The 23,540-nt window shown below is 33.4% G+C and overlaps 2 protein-coding genes across 18 annotated transcripts in view; both read left to right on the top strand.

Moving 5' to 3' along the window:
* Positions 1-19,708, top strand: part of LOC128175563 (echinoderm microtubule-associated protein-like 2) — a 29,630-nt gene extending 9,922 nt beyond the window's left edge. For 4 of the 7 annotated variants that reach the window (XM_052841311.1, XM_052841309.1, XM_052841313.1 and 1 more), the window contains 18 exons: positions 1,765-1,790; positions 2,503-2,629; positions 7,132-7,281; positions 7,660-7,732; positions 8,336-8,383; positions 8,928-9,029; positions 9,619-9,720; positions 11,255-11,389; positions 11,489-11,588; positions 11,707-11,864; positions 14,593-14,718; positions 15,047-15,178; positions 15,458-15,614; positions 17,347-17,444; positions 17,658-17,745; positions 17,862-17,957; positions 18,053-18,183; positions 18,296-19,708. In XM_052841311.1, the coding sequence (XP_052697271.1) occupies positions 1,765-1,790; positions 2,503-2,629; positions 7,132-7,281; positions 7,660-7,732; positions 8,336-8,383; positions 8,928-9,029; positions 9,619-9,720; positions 11,255-11,389; positions 11,489-11,588; positions 11,707-11,864; positions 14,593-14,718; positions 15,047-15,178; positions 15,458-15,614; positions 17,347-17,444; positions 17,658-17,745; positions 17,862-17,957; positions 18,053-18,183; positions 18,296-18,421 (1,975 nt within the window). In that variant the 3' untranslated portion in view covers positions 18,422-19,708. The remainder of the gene's footprint in view (positions 1-1,764; positions 1,791-2,502; positions 2,630-7,131; positions 7,282-7,659; positions 7,733-8,335; positions 8,384-8,927; positions 9,030-9,618; positions 9,721-11,254; positions 11,390-11,488; positions 11,589-11,706; positions 11,865-14,592; positions 14,719-15,046; positions 15,179-15,457; positions 15,615-17,346; positions 17,445-17,657; positions 17,746-17,861; positions 17,958-18,052; positions 18,184-18,295) is intronic. The other 3 variants (XM_052841316.1, XM_052841310.1, XM_052841315.1) reach the window with 1 other exon arrangement.
* A 1,982-nt stretch (positions 19,709-21,690) lies between these two features.
* Positions 21,691-23,540, top strand: part of LOC128175353 (dynein axonemal heavy chain 6-like) — a 57,382-nt gene continuing 55,532 nt past the window's right edge. For 10 of the 11 annotated variants that reach the window (XM_052840912.1, XM_052840911.1, XM_052840910.1 and 7 more), the window contains exons 1-3: positions 21,691-21,762; positions 22,085-22,519; positions 22,769-22,923. In XM_052840912.1, coding sequence (XP_052696872.1) covers positions 22,136-22,519; positions 22,769-22,923 — 539 coding nt within the window. In that variant the 5' untranslated portion in view covers positions 21,691-21,762; positions 22,085-22,135. The remainder of the gene's footprint in view (positions 21,763-22,084; positions 22,520-22,768; positions 22,924-23,540) is intronic. The other variant, XM_052840903.1, reaches the window with a different exon arrangement.

The following is a 23,540-nucleotide window of genomic DNA, read 5'->3' as shown; positions in this document are numbered from 1 at the left end:
TATGAATGAGGAAATTGTTCGAGCATCTTAACTTTTCTGTTTCATACTGTGTTTTTTGTTCATACGAAGGATATACTGACTCATTTTCTTCGCTGATAATCTGAATTGGTGTAGATAATAACCCTATATATAGCTTGGTCAATGTATAAACTGTCTACTAAAATATCTTCGGTATATACTGTATTTATTGTACATTAGTTTATTAATTTCAATATCTTTTCAATTGTTTTACTCAAATTACTCGTAGTTCAGTAGAATGCCCTATTTATCTTATTTACATATGAATTCATATAATGTACAATCTCATTTAAAAATGCATGCTCTACATATAATATATATGTCCTGGTTTGTATCAATCAGCGTTTCAGTATTGAGGCTTCTTTTTTAGAATAAAGTGCATTTTGTGACTTTTTTATTTGTTGGTTTAAAGTAGCAATATGATTTAATGTTTCAAATATTAAAATCTGTGATAGTATTTGTATATATCTGTTAAATATTCAAACCTAAATCAATTTTGTTATTTTCCTTAATTTCTACTGCAGTGGTATAGAGAACATATGGATTAAAGCTTGAATTTACAAAAAAAGTGAATTTCCTTTTCATTGACGTGAGAGAACCCATTTGACAAATGGTGTTATTTGTTTTCACCCAGATCTATTAAAGCATCAGGCATTAATTATGCATTCAATACCATTGATGGCTAATGCTGTGGTAGCCATCCTCTCTCTCAAACTACTGAAAAATCAATGAGCTACAAAATTAATAAATTGCCATGGTAACTGGACCAACAAAGGTCTTTTTGATATATATATGTAACTTTATGACACAATGTGTAACATATTGTGGACATTCCTTTGTTACCGTAAAGATTTTGATGGGCAACACCTGCCGTTCTATGCTTGCTGTGTTGCAATTTTACAAGACCTTACAATTCATACATCCATCATAATTGGGGGAGGGGTGATCTTTAGTTTCTGTTTCTGTAATTAATCATGATAGAGCTAAGGTTTGCACACACTCAAAAAAACCCCAAAAAACAATTATGGTATCCTGTATGCCTGCCTCTGAATGAAAACTACACCTATCACACTAAACCAGCTAAATTTCTTGTCAATTTGTACAGTTATATAACTTGTCCAAAATAATTTATCATTGTCAAATTCAAGCAAAATCAGGCTATTTCAAGCTCACGTAAGCCAGACTCTGAATTTTTTTTTAATACAGACTTGTTTATATTTAAGTTTTTCTGTGTTGCTTTTTCCACCCCCCCCCCCCCACCCCCCCACCGGAAAAAAACAAAAAACAAATCATGCCTTATATTGTCAGAAGAATGCATCCACAGTGCCTCAAAGGGAAGGGAGTACATGTTCTAGTGAAACATTACCAATGGAATCTATACATTGACTTCTCCCAGGATGCTAATACAACTGACAATGATGTCTGCTAAATCTATTTACATAATTTAGAACTAATTGCATTTAGACCATTTTGCAAATAAACATAAATCAATATACATGACAAAAGTTAATCCCTAAAGTCTTTCTAATTTAGCATCTAAAACCTAGCTGACATTTTTCTTTTTTATAAATGATAAATCAATTTTTTTTTTTCATTCGTGTTATGTTGTATGTTATTGAAATATTTTTTTCATGAAGTAGGTAGTCACAACATTTGAATTTTGTGTCGTACTACCCCCACATGAAATTACTAGAAAAATCATTTTTTCATCAAATGATTAATCTCTCTCATTTATTTTAATTGCAGCAGCCGAGATCCTGAGTGGAGAGCAGGTAATTTGATCAAATTATAAAATTTCATTCCTTAATACAGTATCAATAATAATTCTTTTAAAAAAAAACAAAAACAATGAACTTTTTTTTTCAGATAATGATAATGATGTTGACTTTTTAAAATATAATCGTTTCAAACTTCAGCACAATTGAAAGGTCAGTTTTAGTGTGGCTTTTGGGGACTTTTTTTTGGGGAACTACAGAGTTTTCCAACATTTCCTCTCCTTAATACCCAAAATGTCACTGAAAAGCTCTTTGAATATTTTCTTCTATTTTTGCTGTTTTTTCAAACTCCAGAACAATTGAAAGGTTAGTTATGGTATGGCTTTTTGGGACTAATGAATTGTGTTGTTTTTGTACTCATCCAAAGCGTCACTGAAAGTATCTTTGAAAATGTATTTATTTTAGAAAACAGTTTAGTAAACTCATAGAAATTGTTTCAATTTTCAAACCTCACTTACCTCAGCACACTTAAAAAAGTTGGTCAGTGTGAGTGTATCTTACAGGGATTTCAACTTTCTATTTAGAACTAACAGACCAATAATCACACTACATTCTTCATAGTGAAAGTGTCACTGTTTCCTGTCCTTAACTGACCTTGACCTATGTCAAAAACTCAAGGTCATCATGATTTTAGTATCCAGAATATAAATGAATTGAAGTATGTATCAAGTCCATGTGTTTATTATGTTTCCTGCTTTCATTTTCTAAGAGGAAGGATATGTGAAAATCTACCTCAGGGGCCGAGCTATCAATTTATATGCCCCCACCTCGGTGGAGAATGTGGATGTGACCAGTGTGGCTGATCCACCCTCAGAGAAACTGCAGCTGGAGTGGGTGTATCCTTGTCAATGTATATTCACCATTTATCAGTGCATATTTTCTGGATGCTTTTGAGAAGCTGTTATGTACATGATGTAGTCATTTAAAATTTTGGAGCCTAGTTTTTTACGAGTTGATGTATATCAACTCAGTATAGTCACTGCAAAGGGGTTTCCCATCACTGGGTTAAATCACATTTTCGTGTTGATGGTCAGACTTATACATCAATTATCAAAATGCATTGATATGAATCATGAAAGGATGACTTCTTTTATCGGAGGTAAAATTTGTTATCATCGTATTTTAATCAACAAAAAATCATGATTTTCTTTTTGTTAATTAATATCAATCCGCACAAGAATATAGGTTCAAGGAAAATCTTCTGACACATTTCATATACTAAGGATACATTATTGTTGCCGTCAATAAATTGTATAAAACATATCAAGTATGTTTCTTCATAACTAAAAACATTTTAATTGACTGATAAAAATGTCGCTAAAATTAAAGACGTATGTGCATGTATATGGAACTTCAGTGATACCCGCGCTGTAATCGCTATTTATGCAGATGAGCTCAGCTCAGTGATGGACGTTTAACGTTTTCCCACACAAGAGTTGAAATTCAAGATCATGAATGCGTTTCATTACTTACGCTTACAAACGTGAAATGATTTTAGTGTGACAAAACAAAGAGTTGAAGCATAAGAGTTGAAAATAATAAAGAGCTGGGGGGGGGGGGGGGGTCTATGTGGTTTGATCTTTCGTCGAGTTCAAGGTCAGTGTGGCCCTGCAACATGCACATCGGGAACTGCACGCCTGTTTATATACGTCATAGATTATAAATAGATTAGCGTGGTAGTTACTGTGTTTTGAGCAGCGTTGATTAAGAAATAGTATCATAAACATGATTTTTTTTTACAAATCGGTTTGATAAACAGAGGCAAACTATTTTACCCAGTCTATAGAATGGTAGTTTGTAGTTAATGGTGTGCATTTTGGACATGAGTAGAATTTTGTCTTTTGGTGTTATGATTTGAATTTTATATTAGTATATTATATTTATATATCAATGTAGAATAACTTTAAATGCTATATAATAAAAACAACAAGACGGAAATCTACAAGCCCCGTTTATCGATTGGTCAAAAACTATGCAGCAACCTAAGAAAAATCACGGACTGCACGAAATATAATCATGGAGAGGATTTTGGTGTTTCTTTTAGCTAACGTACTGATGTACATAAACAGTAATTTTGTGAATTTTACTTACTTTTTACAATCAATTTATTAATTTGTTAAAAAATTGTAAATAAAAACAATAAAATGCGTCTTTGATGATTCATGTGGGTTATGAAGATAGCGATCATTGCAGAAAAAATTTACATAACCCGCTAACGCGGATAATGTATTTTTTCTGCTGTGTCGCCACCTTCATATCCCCCATGAATCACCAAAGAAAGCATTTTATTGTTTAGATATAACACAGGCACCTGACGTTTTCAAAAACTTTTTTCTCTAAATGAAAAAAAGAGAATTTTAAAGAGAAAAGTTTTAAACGTCACGTGCATGTGATTTATGAAACCCTTTAAAATCTTGTGTCCATGTAGTTTTGTAAAAATGGTTTGAAATGTAATGTAAAAATGGAACAAGGTTCTGAAAAGAAGTATAATAATTTAAGGAATGACAGAAAAAGAGACCATCATTTGATCATATTGACGGTTGGCTTTCATTGAAGTAAATACGATAAATCAGAGGCACATATGTTATACATTTTTTCATAATAAAAAATATATAGCAACCCTCTACCTAATAATAAGGTACCAGTATAGAAGGTAACTATATAAATATAATTATGAGAAAGATGTATATATAACATTAGTTAAATGTGGCCGAATGAATGAACTTAACATTATTTGTGTTGATCGACATAACAATACAAACCACCTGTTTAAGGTATTCGATATATAACGACCACATTTTGTACCTAATAAATGAATGGTCCGATATTCTTAATCATAATATTATTTTGAAGGTGTTATCAAATAAAAATACTCCACCAAAGGAATTTTTAATATTTTAATTATGGTACAACTAATTACACTGTGAATTTTGCATTGAAGTCTATGGGCAACGTATGTTTTATTAAAATATTGTGAAAAGTAACTTAAATTTCATAAAACTCTCTTGGTTAATACAGTCATGCATTAACTTTCTCTTCATTAAAATATGAAATAAATTAATCATTTACCGCAGATATTTTGATAATATTTAAATTTTCCTTTTTCCTTCAAGTGGAGATAACGCTTTTAAAAAATATTATGGTGCAAAATGACCGGCTTATTACATGTTGTCTGTCATGTGAATTTGTTTCATTTCACATTCATAGTTATCTAGCAATGAAAATTTAATTATTTTAAAATAATTCAAAATTGTTCATATCCATACAAACCAATTATCTTATTTTTGTTTTGCCAAAACTCACATTAACACTGTATGTCAAGTCGTAATACAATCATCCCCACCTCGATTTCAGGGGCGAATTTAAATATGAGGCGAAATAACGCGATACCCTTTTTATGACGTTTGTTTTGTTAAAAAAACTATAATTTTTTTCATTGAAATATGGCTTAATTGACTGGGAAAACTACCGCAATGTCTGTTATTATACACATACTTAGCACAACCATCGTTTAAAAGCGTACACAAAATTTGATATAAATAAGGAATAAGGAATCCTTCTTTGAGTATTATGAGGTGATAATTTCGGTCGGGGCGTGATCAAATCCAATAAAGCCCGAAGGGCTTTATGATAGATTTGATCACACCCCGACCGAAATTATCACCTCATAATATTCAAAGAATGATTCCTTATTACTTATATTTATATAATTTTAAGCCATCGTACGATTAAATATAAAAAATATAAATAAGTAAACCCCGATGGCGCCTCAATTTGGCGTCATTTGTATTATGGGTTTTATAGTACAAAATCGATACGTAGTGTTATCATAGGCAAAGACACTGGGAAATGTAAATATAATCGGATCATGCAGCTTTAAAAAAGGTGTTGTACTGTTTTCCTGTTTTTGTATGCGTAATTTGCAGACTAAACAATAAGTAAAACTCATATTTATTGCCTTTTTATGTTATGACAACTGTTTTAGTCAGTTTTGGGCAAAAACAAACCAGTTTAATATATGTTTACATTTTGACCCTCAAATGTACAAGATGGCCGAACATCCCTCTATATAATATTAAGATTATCAACAGAAGACAGCGACTTTTGATGGAAATTCATACGTCTAACAAAACACATATGTAAACAATAACAAGACTCGGGTTTTGTTTACAAAACAAAGAAATAAAAACTCTTTATCGTGCTTCTAACTCAATATATGACTTTTAAATTTTGGCAAGACATTAAAAATACCCAAATTAACCATTCTGATCATAAAGAAAAAGGAAAAATGAAATTTAAAATGTTCTGTCGAAGTCAATTTAAAGAATATTTAGATATGCTCCTCTATATAATTTAAAAAATGATCTTTCACTATTCGTGATTTTTTCTCTTTGATATGTTGTGGCCTAGTATAATAAGATACCTATATACTTTATTTATTATTTATTTCAAGTTCTGCTTATTGAGAGCAGAAAAGGGGCACTAAATGTCTGATTTCTGACGCATCAACTCGTGTCAGTACTTTCAGTACTTTGATTTGTGAATTGTCAACTTCTTGGAGGTTTTGAGGTCAGAATTTTGTGGATTTGAAACTGATCAATAATAATGGTTGTGATTTACATTAGGTAGAGAAAGTTAATACACGAATTCTATAAATAGTGAGCCTCCTAAAATTCTAATGATTCCATAGTATAGTAAACAAATGTTTTAGCCCCCAACTCTTTAAAATGCAATGTATGTTTTATATATAATAAAAAGGCCAAATACATGATAAACACTGATATTGCCTTGGAAAGATATTTATGCTGCACGTTTGGACGGTTTTTAATAAAAATATACATACCGGTGAAAGTAGTACAATTGAAATAGATGAAAGGAGAATTTCCATGATAATTTCATTCACACATTATCATTTTTCACTCGAAAAAATTCACAGGAACTAAAACTGAGTTCTTATGGAGATTTATAATGTGGAATGTTTACATCTTTTCTCCATTTGGAAGTCACTCGTGCAATTTTTCAATGTTATCATTTGGGCTTGCTGCAATACAAAATCCTCGTTGACATCACATGTTTTAGCCATGTATTGAAACCTGATAAGCTAACAGGGGCGTTTCAACTGAGAAATCCTGGAAGTCTTCATACATTTTCATACTTTGGAATGAACGTCATTTGAACCCTGAGGTATTTATAAATATTGAGTAATTAAGCAAAATGTGAATCCAGGATATCTTTGGACAGAGTATAGTCCTTAAATTCAGACTGCATTTGAATATAAATCAAGGATTTGTAAATATTTTGAGAACATTTGACTGTTTGCATTCTTGACTGTAACAAGCTATGGGTACCGAGGCAGAGACTGTCGCTCCAATTTGTACTACCTTTCCACTGGAGAAATCATCTACTTTGCAGCAGCAGCAGTTGTTCTCCACAATGTGGAGGAGAATACCCAACGGCATTACCTGGGTCACACCGACGACGTGAAGTGGTTAGTCGCTTTTGGCTTTAATACACATTCATGCAAGACTTACCCAGTTTTGAATGAAAAAGTTGCAGTCTAACATTGTTATAAGGATTGTATTACATTTATTTCAATAATAATGCATTTTACTCTGTAACTGAATGCAGATTTGGAATACACAGTAATTGAATATTTCTTATATTTCCCTGCTGGACTTTTTTCTTTAATAAATATACAAGTACATATTTTAATACAGAGTTTATTAATGGTTAGTTTGTTACTATTCATATACTTATGAGGCTTATAAACAAAGATTTATTTTGATAATACCATTAAAACATACAAATACCAGTTGGTTTAATTTACTAATTTAATGTCATTCTATGTACATGTATGTCTTTGTAGTCTCGCCATTCATCCTGACCAAGTGAGAGTTGCCACAGGTCAAGTAGCAGGTCATGACCAGAAAGAGGGCAAGGTAGGGGTCAAAGTTCAATGGCAATAAATATCACAATGTCAGGATATAAAAAAATTGTTTTGTAAAAAAAAATTTATCTTCAATTTGCTTGGTGGTCTGCTTGCACATATATTCATTAAAGATCAATTCTATCATCTTTTTGCTTAGTACATTTATCTTTAAAAAAATTTTGTTCCTAATTTTTTTCTTAACTGAATTTTGAATGTCTTTGTTGTATTTCATGTATTTTGTTAATCAATGTAGGCCTGACAGTGAGTTGTGCAAACTTCAAGTTTGTTAAATAGAAATTTATAAATTATATGTACCTATCTTATCATTTGTGTACCTGGAAGTAATAATGCATGAACTGTATATCTATTACTATAGAAATAATATAAACCTTGATTTATATGATAGCAAGATACATGTATATTAAAACATTTAACATTCTTCCGTATTTGATACATATGTTAACTTTCTGTAATTAATTCTATGGTGAATATTGGAATGGTGTAATTCTTCTATATTTTCTTTGCTTAGTTGGACCTTTTTTGTTGCCCTGGTTTTACATTTCACTGTTTTCTTTTTCTCACCTGTCCTTTTTGTGCTCTGTTGCATGATTAGAGAAAAGCTGGGAAAAAAGATATCCCTGATGCAGATAAAGATCATTGGGTAAGACTTGCTAACAACTATCCAGTTGTGTGCCATGTTGCATAATGCATTTGGATTCCCATTGCAGATCACATTCGTACACTTTATTGCATGATCAGTTGTTGGCAATTAATTGCTCATTTGGGACTGATTTTTGCTGTAATGATGTGAAAATTTTGCATTTGCTAAAAAGATGCAAACAATGCATTGAATAAAGAATTTTAATTACTCTCCCCCTGGAAAGCTTGCAGGTGTTGATATATTGGATGTATACTGTGATATTCACTGCATGATTGTATTGTACGGTATTGTAAATGACGATACAAGGAAATGTTAATCATTCACTAACTTTATCTTATGTGTTTACCCATATATGTTTGTAGTTATATATATACCCCAATGAATTATTCAAAGTATTCGGAAATATGATTACTCAGTTCCTTATACCCTTAATGTAGACTAATTACTACCACAATCCAAATTTATCTTTAACATTAACATACAGCTGTTGTGATCGTCAGTACTTTGATTCTGACATTCTGTGACCCTCTTTCTGTATGAACAGCCCCATGTGAGGATATGGGACACCATGAACCTGAACACCCTTCATGTGATCGGGATAGGAGACTTCGACAAGGCTGTCAGCTGTCTCTCCTTCTCCAGGCTGGTAAGAAAATAATGAACATTGAGTATAAACCTATATCTAATGCGGTCCACAGACATCCCTGTGGCTCAAGAGATATCTGAATATTTCAGTGGTACCTAAAGAGCTATTGATATCTCAGAAGCATTTCTACTTTTGATACCATACTTTATATACGCTTCACAGATCTTGTTTGCTCCGTGATGATATACATGTGTCAAGCTTTTCATTTTATTACAGCCTCTTCTTTCCATATGAAGAAATGCTCATGGTTGCATTCCGATAAATAATCAATAAATCTGTTAGAATAACATATTTAAGATCAGCTTTGTATGGCAAAAATAGTGAGTTAAAAATAGGAGATAAATCTTTGCTGCAGGTGTCTTGTCTTTGAAGTTTGCTCGACAAAAGCTATAGAAACAAATTGACCATTTTCGTTATCTCAGAAAATCCAGGTTAATTAAAACTACAAACACACTTCAAATACAAACCTATTCTGAGAATCTATAATTGTGTCTGATCTTTTTTTTAAGATGACCAGAATTCTTGTGATTTTCATGATTGAATCTCGTTGAGAAGAGAAATAGTCTGTATTTTTTTTTGTGACGTACAGGACGGAGGGAACCAGCTGGTGGTGGTGGATGACGCTAACGACCACGTCATGTCTGTGTGGGACCTGAGCAAGTCTCACCCCAAGAAGATCACAGAGACCAAGGTCAGTGACCTCCCCGCCAGAAACACCCACTCCCAGAGACCTCCTGGGTCTAGAATTGTCCCTGCCAGAACCTAACCCCAGGGGTCCCCTGGGTCTAGAATTGTCCCACTCAGGACCCACCCCAAATGCGTCCCTTCTAATTGACTACTCCTTAGCTGAGCCTGAAATTCTCATAGCTAGAACAACTCAGGACTTTCCCCTAATTGTCAATTTTCCTCAGCTGAGCTTAGAATTCTCCCCTTTGGCTATGTTAACTGATAGTCTCCTCTCTTTGTCAACTATCTTAAGCTCAGAGTTCTACTAGAACCAATTACATCTAGTGATATTGCAAGAGACTTCTGCTAGAACTAACAAGGGCATTAGAAGGACATCAAGTGAATTTACAAGTCACTGATTAGGAAAATAGTTCAGCAGCAGTGGTAGCCGCCTGGAGAGGGGAATATTGATGTGTATTAATTGTTTTGTCAAACAAAATGTTATTGACAGTGCAAGGCTGTTGAGGATAAAGACTTAGCTTTGGAGAGAAACAGAGTTTTGTACTTGACCAATAATGCAATAATAGCTGGGTAATTAGGGCATTATAGGTGGGGGAATCCCCCCCCCGGGTCATAGAGACAACCCTGCTGATCAGCCAGAAAAGCTTTAACTTATGTGGAAGCATCCTTAGGTAGTTAAGATTCAAGTTGTCTAAATCATGATCCCTAGGGGTAGGATGGGGCCACAATTGGGGGGGGGGTCAAATTTTTTACATAGGAATATATTGAGTAAATTTTAAAAAATCATATCCTCTGAAACTGATCAGCCAGAAAAGCTGTAACTTGTATGGAAGCATCCTCAGGTAGTGTAGATTCAAGTTGTCCAAATCATGATCCCTGTGGGTAGGGTGGGGCCACAATGGGGGGGGGTGAAACTTTTACATAGGAATATAAGCGGAAAATCTTTAAATATCATTTTCTTAAACCCAATTTGCCTAGAAAAGCTGTAACTTTAGTCAGTTTAGATAGTATCGATTTAAATTTGTCAAAATCATTATCTTCAGGAGTAGGGTTGGGCCCCATTGGGAGGGGGAGGGGTTTCAATTTTACAAAGGAAAGCATTTACATAATCCACAAAAACTTAAATGTTCTGATTCTTTAAAATTATTTAGACTCTGGCCCCTAGACAATTCTTGGGCCTCACAAGGAGTTCAAAGTCTGATGTAGTTTTACGATCTATATATAAACAGTTGTTTAAGTCTGATCATCAACTCAAGGACTGCACTGCTCTATGTAATATCACTGTAAAATCATCCTGTTTATACAAAGGGGGTCAATAATATACATAAGAATATGCAGGGGAATTTTTTTTATGCAGAATATATTATACGACATTGTTAAGATATATTGTATGTGACTCCATAAAGCTGATTTTATTGTGGCTATTGTTGCTTAGGTGAGCATTGTGACCTCTTGCTTTTCCTATAGGCATCAAAAGATGAGTCTTAACATGTGAGATATTAATTTCATAGATTATTACTGCCTGATTTGTTCCTCAGAGTTCCACTGAGCCAGTGCTGGCTGCAGAGTTCCATCCCCTGGAAAAGGGCAACATCATCACCTGTGGGAAAGGTCAGATCTCCTTCTGGACCCTTGAGGGAGGCTCACTGGCCAAGAAGACCGGCATCTTTGATGTATGTCTAGTTTTACTTACATTTAGTGCCCCATTATTCTCTGTCTGGTAAGGGTTTCATTGAGACAGTAAAGTGAATATCATGTTTTATATTTTACAGAAACATGATAAACCAAAGTTTGTTCTGTGTGTAGCATTTGCCGAGAATGGAGACGTTATATCTGGAGATTCAAACGGAAACATTTTCATTTGGCCCAAAGGTTTGATTTGAAAATTTTGTTTCTAAAGTATAATTTTCATTACATAAAACAAGTGCCCAATATGTGTCTTTGTACCCTTTTATTGTTATCAACACGCTTGAGAAATCTTTATCAACAGGAAACAACAGAATATCTAAAGCTATTGAGGGAGTCCATGAAGGTGGGATTTTCTCTGTGTGTGTGATGAAGGATGGCACCCTGCTCTCTGGAGGGGGAAAGGACAGGAAGATTGTCCAGTTTGACAGCTCCTACACCAAGACCGGGGTCGAGACAGAGGTGATTGTAAATGTCTGATGAATTGAACCCCTCCTTCCTCACCCTTCGCACAAAAATACATGCAGTATATCATTACAAATTTGATTCTGTGAATGAAAAATATTTTCAGTTTTATTGTTTGTCTGTAAGATTGTCTTGTAACTATTATTATGTCTCCCCTGTCAAAGGGGAGACATATTGTTTTTGTCGACTTTCTTATTCTTCTTATTCTTCTTATTAAGGTCTTCCGTTTCCAACGGAAGACCTTATTGTTTTCGTTAGGTTTCTTTTGACCTATTATTTTTCTTGTTTTTTTTCCTGCACCAAATTTTTTTAAACCGAATATTTCAAAAACGATTCGACGGATATTCTCGAAAATTTTACAGATAGAAGACAGTAACTATAGCTATGCATACATATCTTTTCGAATATGACGTCACTTCCGTTCGTCAACAACGTTAAGTTTACTTTTTTTAAAAATTCATTTTGTCCAGCGAATATTTAAATAATGGTTGAAGATAGAAACTTGAAATTTTCAGCGATGATAGATCTATCTTTGGAAGGATGCCCTTAGGTTAAATGGTTAACGTCCGTCACTTCTGGTCGTCACCGGAAGGAAAGACAAAAAATCGATTTTTTCAACTTTTTCCTTTTTTGATATTTTTCTGTAGGGTTGATAGTGACCATTTGACTGATTCAGAATATGTAATTTGTTTTAAAATCGATCAAGGCATTCTCGAAAAACTAAGCGTCAAAGTTCTGAAGCGAGAGTCTGAGTAGCTCACTCGATAGAGTCGTGGACATGGCCCAGGCGACCTGGGTTCAAGCCCCGAATGCCGCAATTTTTTTTTTACTATTTTTCGCTTAGGTCTACGATTTATCTTTGAATTAATAAGTTTGATCTAATCTATTAAAAAATCGGACGGAAGACCCATTCGTTGCTCGCAACGAGATCGTGTCTAGTTCTTCTTCTTATTCTTCTTCATCCAAATTTGTCCAAGCCGTAACTAAAATACCCTTTGACATTATGACTTCAAACTTGGAACATAGGTAGATGGTATTGAGAAGGAGTGCTCGCCACCAGAAGTTTTGACCTTGACCTATTTTGTTTTTCAAGGTCAAGCTTTTCATAAAAAATATTGTCTGGACCATAACACAAGACTCCTTTAACATACAGACTTTTAACTTGTATCATGGATAGATGGTATATAACCTAGTTGAACCTTACGAAAAAAAATTGACCTTGACCTAGAATTTTTATTTCAAGGACAAATTAGAAAAACCTTCATTGTTCAACTCCTGAATATACTTTGACAGAAGGACTTCAAACTTTAAACAAAGAACAATAATAATACACTTAGGTGTACTATTGATTTATATATGACCTTGACCATGTTTTGCTCAAGGTCAAATTAAGAAAATGATGGGTCTGGGTAACATATAGCTGACATTATTCTTTTTCAATTGTTTAATTTGCCCCATATTACAATCCTTGGGGAGAAGGGGAGACATGTGTTTTTTTGTTAAAAAAAACAATACCCACTAGTTCTTCATGAAAGTGTGTATCTTACAAAACTGTTATAAATATTAATGTACCCGCTATTTGCATAATTCAGCTTCCAAGGGTGCTAATCTACATCACCGGGATGGCGTAAACACACACAGTCGGCCATTTTCTCTCGGTTCAAGTGACTTAGAAGGGGCCCCTATTATCTTTCTTGAACTTGGACAATAAAGCCACAATCAACTTTAACTTTTAACCATCTTTACCTATAAGTTCAAAGTATATCATTATAAGATGGATAAAATTAAAAAGAAAAGCATTATTATAAGTAAGGTGTGAACATTATCATTGAAAAATGGATGTGAAAACGTTATAATGGTATTAGAAATAGCATAAAATAATGTCAACAATATCAAATTACAAGTTTTGTCAAAAATTTGTTTTATGATTTGTAAAATGTGCAAATAATATGAGAATTATTAAGCATTGAATCCTTATTTTTTGAAAGATATAGTCTCATAACTGCAGCGGTGTGTGCATACAAATTGAGTAACGCGCACTAGCGCGTTATGAAAATTTGTATGCACACACCGCTGCAGTTATGAGACTATATCTTTCAAAAAATAAGGATTCAATGCTTATATTTACATTTTTTTAACTTCTTGCCTTGTCTGCAAATGTGATTTATACGTCAAAATTTCTGTTTTATTCTTAGGGTAAGTTCAAATTAATGGAAGAGCCACTGTAACAGCCACAAGCGTGAACTTTGATTCTCGCTTGTGACGTTGCTTTTTACAGCGTTCAACGTTTGTGACGTCATAATAAAACTAGTTATCCTAACCTTTGAGTACCCTGTGTGTGTTACGGTCTTATAACTGCAGTATCTTTTCACACACTTTACATGCAAAAATATTTGGAATGTAAATATTAGTGTATGATAGTGCAAGTGCATTTACTTTAATTTGGCATACATTTAGATGAATGCGGGGTGTTTTCAGAAATGACTGCAGTTTTGAAAGTTTTAGTTTTAGCATAATAGATTGATCCTAATGTAATTCCGTAAGTGGGTTGTATTTAATTAGTATTTAGTCTCTGGGTGATGAAGTGGATTAGCACCCTTGGCTTCTATGGTAGCAGAATTTGGGTTTTTTTCTGATTTTTAAAAGGAGTTGTAACAATATTTTATTTTGTTGTTAATTTATTTTTTAAGACTCTTGAATTAATTTACAATATTTTTTATTCAAGATCCCTGAGAACTTTGGAGGGGTGAGGATGCTTAACCAGGGTAAGGGAGGCATGGTTCTTGTAGGGACCACCAGGAACTGTATCCTCCAGGGGACCGTGGATCTACAGCTCAACCCCATTGTACAGGTAAGTATCTCAACCCCATCAACTTATGTACTGTTGTTATAAATGGTGTTACTAGCCTTATAAAGGAAACCTCATTGCATAAATGATAGAGTGTAAAATGTCCTATTCGAATGGTATTATCAATGAATTGCATTGTTTTTGCTCTTTTCTGTTGCTGTAATCCTAATAATCATGAAAAAGCATTTAAATATGTTGAAAAAGGCATTTCAAGTAATTTTCAATACTTCTTTTTGATATTCACACTGTTGCTGAAATGGAAAGTAAAAGTCCATACTTCAGATGGAACATCCTATTATCAAGGTACTTGTATTAATTGTTCTTTTTTTAGGGTCACATGGATGAGTTGTGGGGACTAGCTTCTCACCCCAGTCAGCACCAGTTTATGACCAGTGGCTCTGACAAACAAGTACACATGTGGGACAGCATGAGTCGATCTGTCGTCTGGTCCAAGGAACTCTCGGTCAGTACTGAGTCTATTACTTTGGCTCTAAATGTCCGTCAATTTAAATGTCTTGTTACAATTGTCAGAAAAAACGAGAAAGAGAAGATTCATTGGATTAGAATATGAAAAATATTTTTCCAGCTGTTTGTCTGTTGCATCCAAACTGATAGAAATACCATTTGAAATGCATTGCTGTTTTGACAACTTTTCAACAAGAAAAATATCAATACATGTACCAGGTAGTAAACAATAAAATGTAATTTTAAAATCAGTTTGAGGTTTTTTTTTGTCCAACAGGACCCAGCCCACAGCTGTAGCTTTTACCCAGATGCCAGTGTGGTTGCCATAGGAACAGAGACTGGAAGATGGCTGGTGCTGGATTGTGAGACTCATGAGATTGTTACCAGTCACACAGATGGCAACGAACAGATAGAGTGTGCTCTGTATTCTCCAGGTGTGTACATGAAGCCTCTTCACAGCATCTATATATTTTGTTGCTTTTACCTCATGCCTTAATTTAGAGGCAAATTTTAAAAAAAAAGGTGCTCTTTGTAAAATATTCTGTAAATGTGAGTAAAAATTATTCCTGTGTACTATATGCACCTGTTTCCCCTTCTTTTGAATGCATTTCTGCCATTTTTATCCCCTTGTGCAACTTGTTGCATCGCTGCTGTGCTTGTGTGTGTATGGTCGTCCATTTCAGCCTTTTAAAAAAAACCACACATGCATGTTTATCAAACTTACTACACTTTATAAGCATAGTTAAGGACAAACCCTGTTCATTTCCAAGTAATTCTGTTGAATATTTATTAAAATATTGTTAAAATTACAACATTTAAAACGGAAATTTTATGAATGATTAGACAATAGACATTTCTGTTCACGAAGGTAAACATTTCAAATCAAGAACTTGATATTTTGTTGAATTTAGGCATTATAAAGATAAGAAACAAACATTGTTTTAGAAACGGGGAGTTAGAAGGATGATTACAGTGATAAATTGAAGCGAGCTGGAGATGAAGTTCATCCCAATTTAATCAGAACAAGCAGCTGTCTGAGCTGCATTTCGGGCTACATTTCATGTGTTATTAAAAGAAGAACAGGTTCTTAATTCGAAGAGACTTTGACGAATATCATCAACATTATTAAAGGGACTTGGACACGATTTGGCTTAAAATTTTCAAATTTTATTTTTCCATTTTCAATGTTGATACTGATAAAAATAGACGTTTATAATGCTATGTCAAAATTTGAAAGTCAAATGTCAAGTTATAAGCAAGTTACAGAGTTCGTAATTCTTTGTTTTGTAAACAAAGCTCGAATATTGTCATTTTTACATATGTGTTGTATTGGCGTAAGTTTCAATCAAATGTATCTTTATTTTGTTGATAATAGTATTTATGAAGATACTGAATAAGTTTAAATTGTTTTTACTTGTCATTTTGTCTAAGAAATGGTAATTCTCTACATTACATTTTTTTGTAAACAACTATAAGACTCGAGCCTTGTTTACATAACAACCAATTCTTACCTCTGTATCTCGCTCGTAACTTAACTTTAACATTCAATATTTTGGTCAATCATTTAAAATGCACCAGTAAACCATTTTATACACAAAAAATAAAAATAAAGTTTTTGATCTCAAATCGTGTCCAAGCCCCTTTAACCATGAATTCATTTCATGTCTATTGGTGTAGATACATAACTCTGTTTAAAAAATTGGGGTTGAAACTGACATGTTAATTTGAATTTTCCCATAGGGCAGACTACAGATTGTTAAATGTTAAGCTTCATTTCATATTCATGAAACTTAAATTTACCTACACTACCCCAGTAATTGTCTAAATGTGTAATGTATGTCACTGAATGAAGAGAATGAAATTATAATTCTTAAGTAAAAATCATTGTGGTGTGTTTTCGCTAGTAATATGAGGAATTGTACAATCATGTAAATGTAACCCCCCTCCTCCATGGATACACTCCAGAGCATGCATGGAGAAAGGAATAATCAAAATATTTTTTTTCAAAGATCCTAAATAATGCATTTACCGCCACAATATTTCATTTTGCGAGGGTATGCTCTGCTTTGCGGTGCCCCTGTTTATTTTTTTTCATCATGTTTTTTATACTTTAAGTTTTATATACTTTATAATTTATACACATTTTTGTAAATTTGGACTTTGCAGATGGGAAATACTTAGCTCTTGGATCTCGAGACAACCATATCTATATTTATGAGGTGACAGAGGGAGGCAAGAAATATTCCAGGATTGGAAAATGCTCAGTCTGTATATATTCATCTCAGATGATCTGTAATCTACAATTTTGTTGATTCTGAAAATGAGGAAAAAATTTAATTGCACACACATATTATTTACTATAGTTGATTCTGAAAATGAGGAAAAAATTTAATTGCACACATATATTATTTGTCTTACTACTAAACTTTAAAAGATACTGTTTGACTTAGTGTAAATTTAGATATCATTTTTAAAAGGGTCATAGCAGCTTCGTAACACACCTGGACTGGTCAACCGATGGTGTATATTTGTGCAGTAACTCAGGAGACTATGAAGTCTTGTACTGTAAGTCAGTTCATCTCTCTCTCTCTCTCTCTCTCTCTCTCTCTCTCTCTCATCATGATAAGTAAATGAGCTTAATTTTGAATAAAAGAGCTGCATGTACATTTTTTGTCTTTTAGGGAAGGTTCCAGCATGCAAACAAGAAACATCAATTTCTGCTGTCAGGGACCTTGAATGGGCCACCGGAAATTGTACTCTAACTTTCAATGCTGCAGGTATGTCTTTTACCTTCTAGAATGTTCAAGCCTACCATACTAGTTTTAATCCACTAAAAACAGAGAATGACTTTATGGAATTTTGAACTTTCCAGGAGTTTGGCCAGAGGGAGCTGATGGTACGGATGTGAACAATGTCTGCCGCTCCAACAACAAGAAGATCCTGGCCAGTGCTGATGACTTCGGGAAAGTCAATCTCTACCAGTATCCATGTTGTCAACCAAAGGTATAAGAAAAAAACCCCAATACAGTCATTTCACACTCATAGCCTTGTATAAAACAATCACATATTGCTATTCATCACTCTTTAAACCTGGTGGTTAATGTTACTGTTGCAGGCTAAGAAGCATGTTTACAAGGGACACAGCAGTCATGTGACCAACGTCAGCTTCCTGTTTGACGATTCTCGCCTGTTGTCCACGGGAGGAAGAGACATGTCAATCATGCAATGGCAGGTCGTGTAAACAGTTACACTGTAAAGTAGGATACACTGTTACTCCAAATTACATTGTTTAGTGGGATTACGTTGTAACTCTGGTGCAGTGTAAAACAAGTTCTACTGTTTATTGGTTTACATGGTAACTTGAGGTTATAACATTGTAAATGAGAGTTGCACTGTATATCAACTTCCTAGTTAGGCATTATACAGTTGTTTTCACATATAGGTCTATGTTATTGTTATATATTTTGTAATTTCAAGGTGTAGTGATGTAGGGAAACTTTTTCTACCTTTTTGTATTGTTACAGTTTATAAATCATTTCCTTAATATGTATGTATCTGAATGTGTAAATGTATATTCTGTGTCTGGTGACCTTTTTCTTGCATATGTTTATTTTTTCTTCCTATTTCATATATGAACAAGACAGTATTTGATGTGGAGCAATTTTTTAAAGTAATATAAAAGACTTTGCAAACAGGGTTTTAGATTGATTTTTAGAACAGTTAATTGTATTGATTTACAGTTGTGTATCAGGATGTAGATTATGAGTTTCTATCATAGTCAGTGTACATTGTAGGTACATGTATTCAATGTGTGTATGTGTGGAAATTTATAGAAGATATTTAAGAAAAATTCATATAAGATTTGATGTACTTAATAGTTTTTTGAATAATTAACCAATTAGAAATTTGTACAAGTGTGGTTAGTGATTTTGCGTATTTTTTTTTTTAATTTGTGCATGAATTAATAATTAATTCTCAACTTTTGATAAATTTTAATGGTTTTTTTTTCTTTTTGCTTTCATTATCCGATTTATTTTTTTTAATTTTGCCTGTGTAGGTTATGTGTAGTTTTCACAATGATTAAAATTAAGATAATGAATTAATAAAACCTTTTCAGTATTAGGAGAGCTCAAAATTAAAAGACAAATCATGTTGGTAAAAATGATTGTCATAATGAAAATCTTCAAACAATTTAAACATACTTTGTAAAATTAATGTATTCTTTAATGTGCAATACACTAATTAGTACTATTTTACTTTTATTAATGTGTTTTTTTTAAGTGCTTGAATTTGATAACTTGTTACAAAATCAAAACATTAGGATTATATATATTCATGTAATAGTTTTGATGATAGGCAATTTACAGATCAAGTTATTTGGTGGTCTCTTAATTGAATCTTTAACTTCTTTTCCCTCTTTTTATAGTGTCTTATATCAAATGTACAGATTATACGTATATACTTTTGTTCTCTTTATTAATCATATACACAAATTTTGTCTTGAATAAAAGATTTGGTTGCATCATCAGTCTGCTGTTTTTATTTTTGTTACCATTCCATTCGGTACATGAATACATGTAGTGGGTGTCTTGTAAAACAAAGGTATGATGTACTGTGTACATGAGGCCAAACATGTACCAAACAATTCCTCAGTGGATAGATGTGCTGTCTTATTGATGTTGGGATATGAATTTATCTTTGGGTTCATATTGAATATTAGAAGATTGAGATGATAAAGTACTTGTAACATGTCAATTCTGTGATTTGCTGGCCATTATTTAATATATTATTGTAGATAAACAAATATTAAATAAATAAATATTACTTGCACATTAATGATTTGATGGTCAGACTGCCAGCAACCTATAGCTCAGTTTGTAGAGGATCTAACTAGAGATTCAGGGGACCTGGGTTCGAATCTTTTTGGATTTGGTGCCTTGACCAACCCCTGGAACTAAAAATTTAACTTCTGCTGGGGATAAGAACCTTTGAATTTTATCTATAATGTTCAGACTGGTTTGATTTCTGGTCCCAGAAATAGCTCAGTTGGTATTCATCAGACTTAACAACTTAAGGGACCCATGCAGGTTCAAATCGTGGTTCTGCTGTCCATAATAATTCTGTTACACATGTTTATAAAAATTTGACTATTAAGTTTCGAAAGAAGATGGGTGATTAAGATGAGTAAAATGCCTATATGAGAATAGATAAGACACCATAAAATTAAAATATCAACAAATCTGATCATTTTTTTCTTAATTTATTTAAAGTAATGTATATTTATCATAACATCGATTTATCACCCTTAATTAAGTATGTTTAAAATACTTGGAATAGGTTGATATAAACTGGTGTATGGGTGTCAAAACCTCTAGATAGTGTCATTTTTAGAGAACTTCAATGTCTTTTCTTTTGTAGAGAGGGTTTGAGCTCCATATTTTTGTCATAGTTTATATAAGGTTTATAGGATATAGAATTGATATCAATCAACAAAAATGTGGAGAGATGACCGACTTTACTTTAAAAATGTCATTTTGTATCACACAATTGAACGTTTTACAAAAATAATACAGGTCCGTAAATTTGTGGTCGAAGTCCTATATATATAACTAGCTATAGCAGTTAAAAAATTGGAGTCTGTTGTGAATGAAATGGTTAGAGCACCAAACATTAGGTAACATTATAGTCCTAGGGTGTTTAGATTGTGGGTTCGATACCACCAAACTTCTGAATTTATTTATTTTTTCTTATGGTTTGTCAAGACATTCAAAACTGAATAAAGTTAGAAATGTCCTTTTGTAAACTTGCATTTAAACATTTTCAAGTACATGTGTATTTTGTTGGGGGGGGGGGGGGAAATTTGAAATTGTATTTTATGACTTATTTCACTAAATGGGCATTTGCACTATCTTATTCCCCCATCTTCTTGGGAATTTTTATTATTTACATGTACATATGTTTGGCCAAACCTGTGATTCAAAGGGATTTACTATTTTAGTGGCTAAGGAAAAAACAGGGATGCATCTAGATCATAGCAGCTACCAAGCGTGCCCCACTCCCCATCCCCAACTTTTTATGGCTACATATGATTTTCTTAAAATTTAGAAAATTGAGTTTACAGCTGGTTAATTTAGGAGCCCCCCCCCCCCCATCTTAAAAAAAATATATATATATAGGGAAATTAACATAATTATTAACTTTAGAGTTGATGTCTTTAATTTGCTACCACCACCATCCCTACTCCGGATTAGGATTTTGAAGATGGTTTTTTTTATTGCTTGTCAAGATTTTTTTTATTAGTCAACCCCCCCCCCCCCTTTCAAAAACGATGTCTGATTGTTATCTCCAAAATAAATATTATTTTCATCTGTATCAATCGATACAAACATTTGAGGATTAATTTACTCTTTTTCAGAGTTTTAATCGGACCTCAGAGAAAAACAAACTTAAATATTAACTCGGAATTTGCAGGTGCCCTACAGATTCTTAAAGTAGTGTCATTTTGCAATGCATGATGGGTATTGCTAAGGTACATAAACTGTCATGGCGGAAAGTAAGACAAGTTTGAACTTTACAAGCTTCGTGAGTGTTATAGTTAACGCACGATTATGTTGTTTGTTGAACCAATTGCCTAATTTATATGTTTGTTAAACACATATTTAGTGTAAATACATATTTATACATATATATGCGGAAAAACGACATAATTGAATAAACATTTGAACAAGTGCCCCTCACATGCTTCGAGAATGATGACAGTCACTGTATACATAGCTCAAGGATCCAAATTAAATTTGATTAGGGATATTAAAGATATTAAAGAGATATGAATAAGCTGTTGATAAAAATAGTCATTAATGTATCTTAAACAGCGTCTTAAAGTAATGCTAATACTTGTTTACAGTTTCCCGGCAATGACCAGCTGAAAACTTTATAGGTTATGTTAAGCTGAAGAATGGCTGCTGACATACGTGGAGAATCTAGGGGAAGCTATCATAGCCAGTCCCAGTACTCGGAGTCCACTGTCATCAACCAAGACATTGCAGACCCTGACTTGTTTCAAGCAGAAATCTTTCCCACAAAAACAGAGAAAGCATCCCCACAGAAAAATGTTAGTTTTGCTCCAGATTCACATCTGGAGAGAGCTCAAAGCATTGAGCAGCTTGCAAGTCAACCCCTGAAAATTCCCAATGGAAATGGAAGGAGTGCAGCGAGCCACTTGCTGGCCCGGTTGGTAGATCGATCAGAGAATTCACAAGCATTAAGAGTGGCCAGAGGTCAGCCAAGAGTAGCTCCTTCTGTTGTTCCTCCTATTAACAAGAAACAAACAGCATTGCCAGTAAGTTTAATCTTAAATAAGATGAATGTCAATGTATTGAATATTTATATGGTAAGATGTTTGTATAACCATGGATCGAAAACAGACTACATTGATATATTATATATGTTTGTACTTACGTACATTATAAATTTCATTGACAGAGAAATAATAATACAAGTATGATTGAGTCTGATAAAATAGATTTTCATATGGATAACCAACTTCAAAAAATTTAAACATGTGACTACATTTACAAAATAATTTCAGGGACCATTTTCACCAAGCCCTCCTCCTCCCAAAACAAATGGAGTCCCCGTCCCACCAAACTACTTCCGAACAACATTGTTCAAGAAGGATTATGAAAGAAGACAACAACAAAAGAAAGACACAACTAAAGAAGAGTCCTTTCTTACTGTGGATAAGTAAGTATTACATGTGTAGCAGGTCAGTGCCGTATAGGTTTTTATCAGTACTTTGCTTTTATTTTTGTTTTGAGACTGAATTTGACCTCTACATTAGAATTAAACTTTGCTAATTTATAAATAAGGTATTTGTTGAAAACAACTTTATTCTCAATATAGATAAACCAGATATAATAAACCAAACTCAAAGTAAATGATAACCAAGATTAATAACCCTTTATAAATTTATTATAACAAAATAAGAACACAAGTCAATAGCAAGTACTTAAAATCCCACAACCCTAAAACCTAACTTTAACAGGGACCTCAAATAGACAGACGAGACGGGGACTCAGGAAAAAAGTAGCTAGCGAAACCAGCTCTACCTCCCTCTATCTTGAGAAAAGTAGCTAGTGAAACCAGCTGTCTCCCTCCCTCCATCTTGATAAAAGTAGCTAGTGAAACCAGCTGTCTCCCTCCCTCTATCTGGAGAAAAGTAGCTAGCAAAACCAGCCGTATCCCTCGTCAAATAAGGACTTACACGGCTTTATATATGGGACAGAACAATAGACAACTGTCATTAAAGTTATTGGCTATCGTATAAAGTGGGCGTTACCAAAGTAATAGAATAAATCACA

The sequence above is a fragment of the Crassostrea angulata genome, chromosome 3 (genome assembly GCF_025612915.1).
Source record: "Crassostrea angulata isolate pt1a10 chromosome 3, ASM2561291v2, whole genome shotgun sequence".
In the NCBI taxonomy this organism is placed as follows: Eukaryota; Metazoa; Mollusca; class Bivalvia; order Ostreida; family Ostreidae; genus Magallana; species Magallana angulata.
The sequence above is the reverse complement of the archived record's forward strand: the minus strand, read 5'-3'. Positions and strand labels throughout refer to the sequence as shown.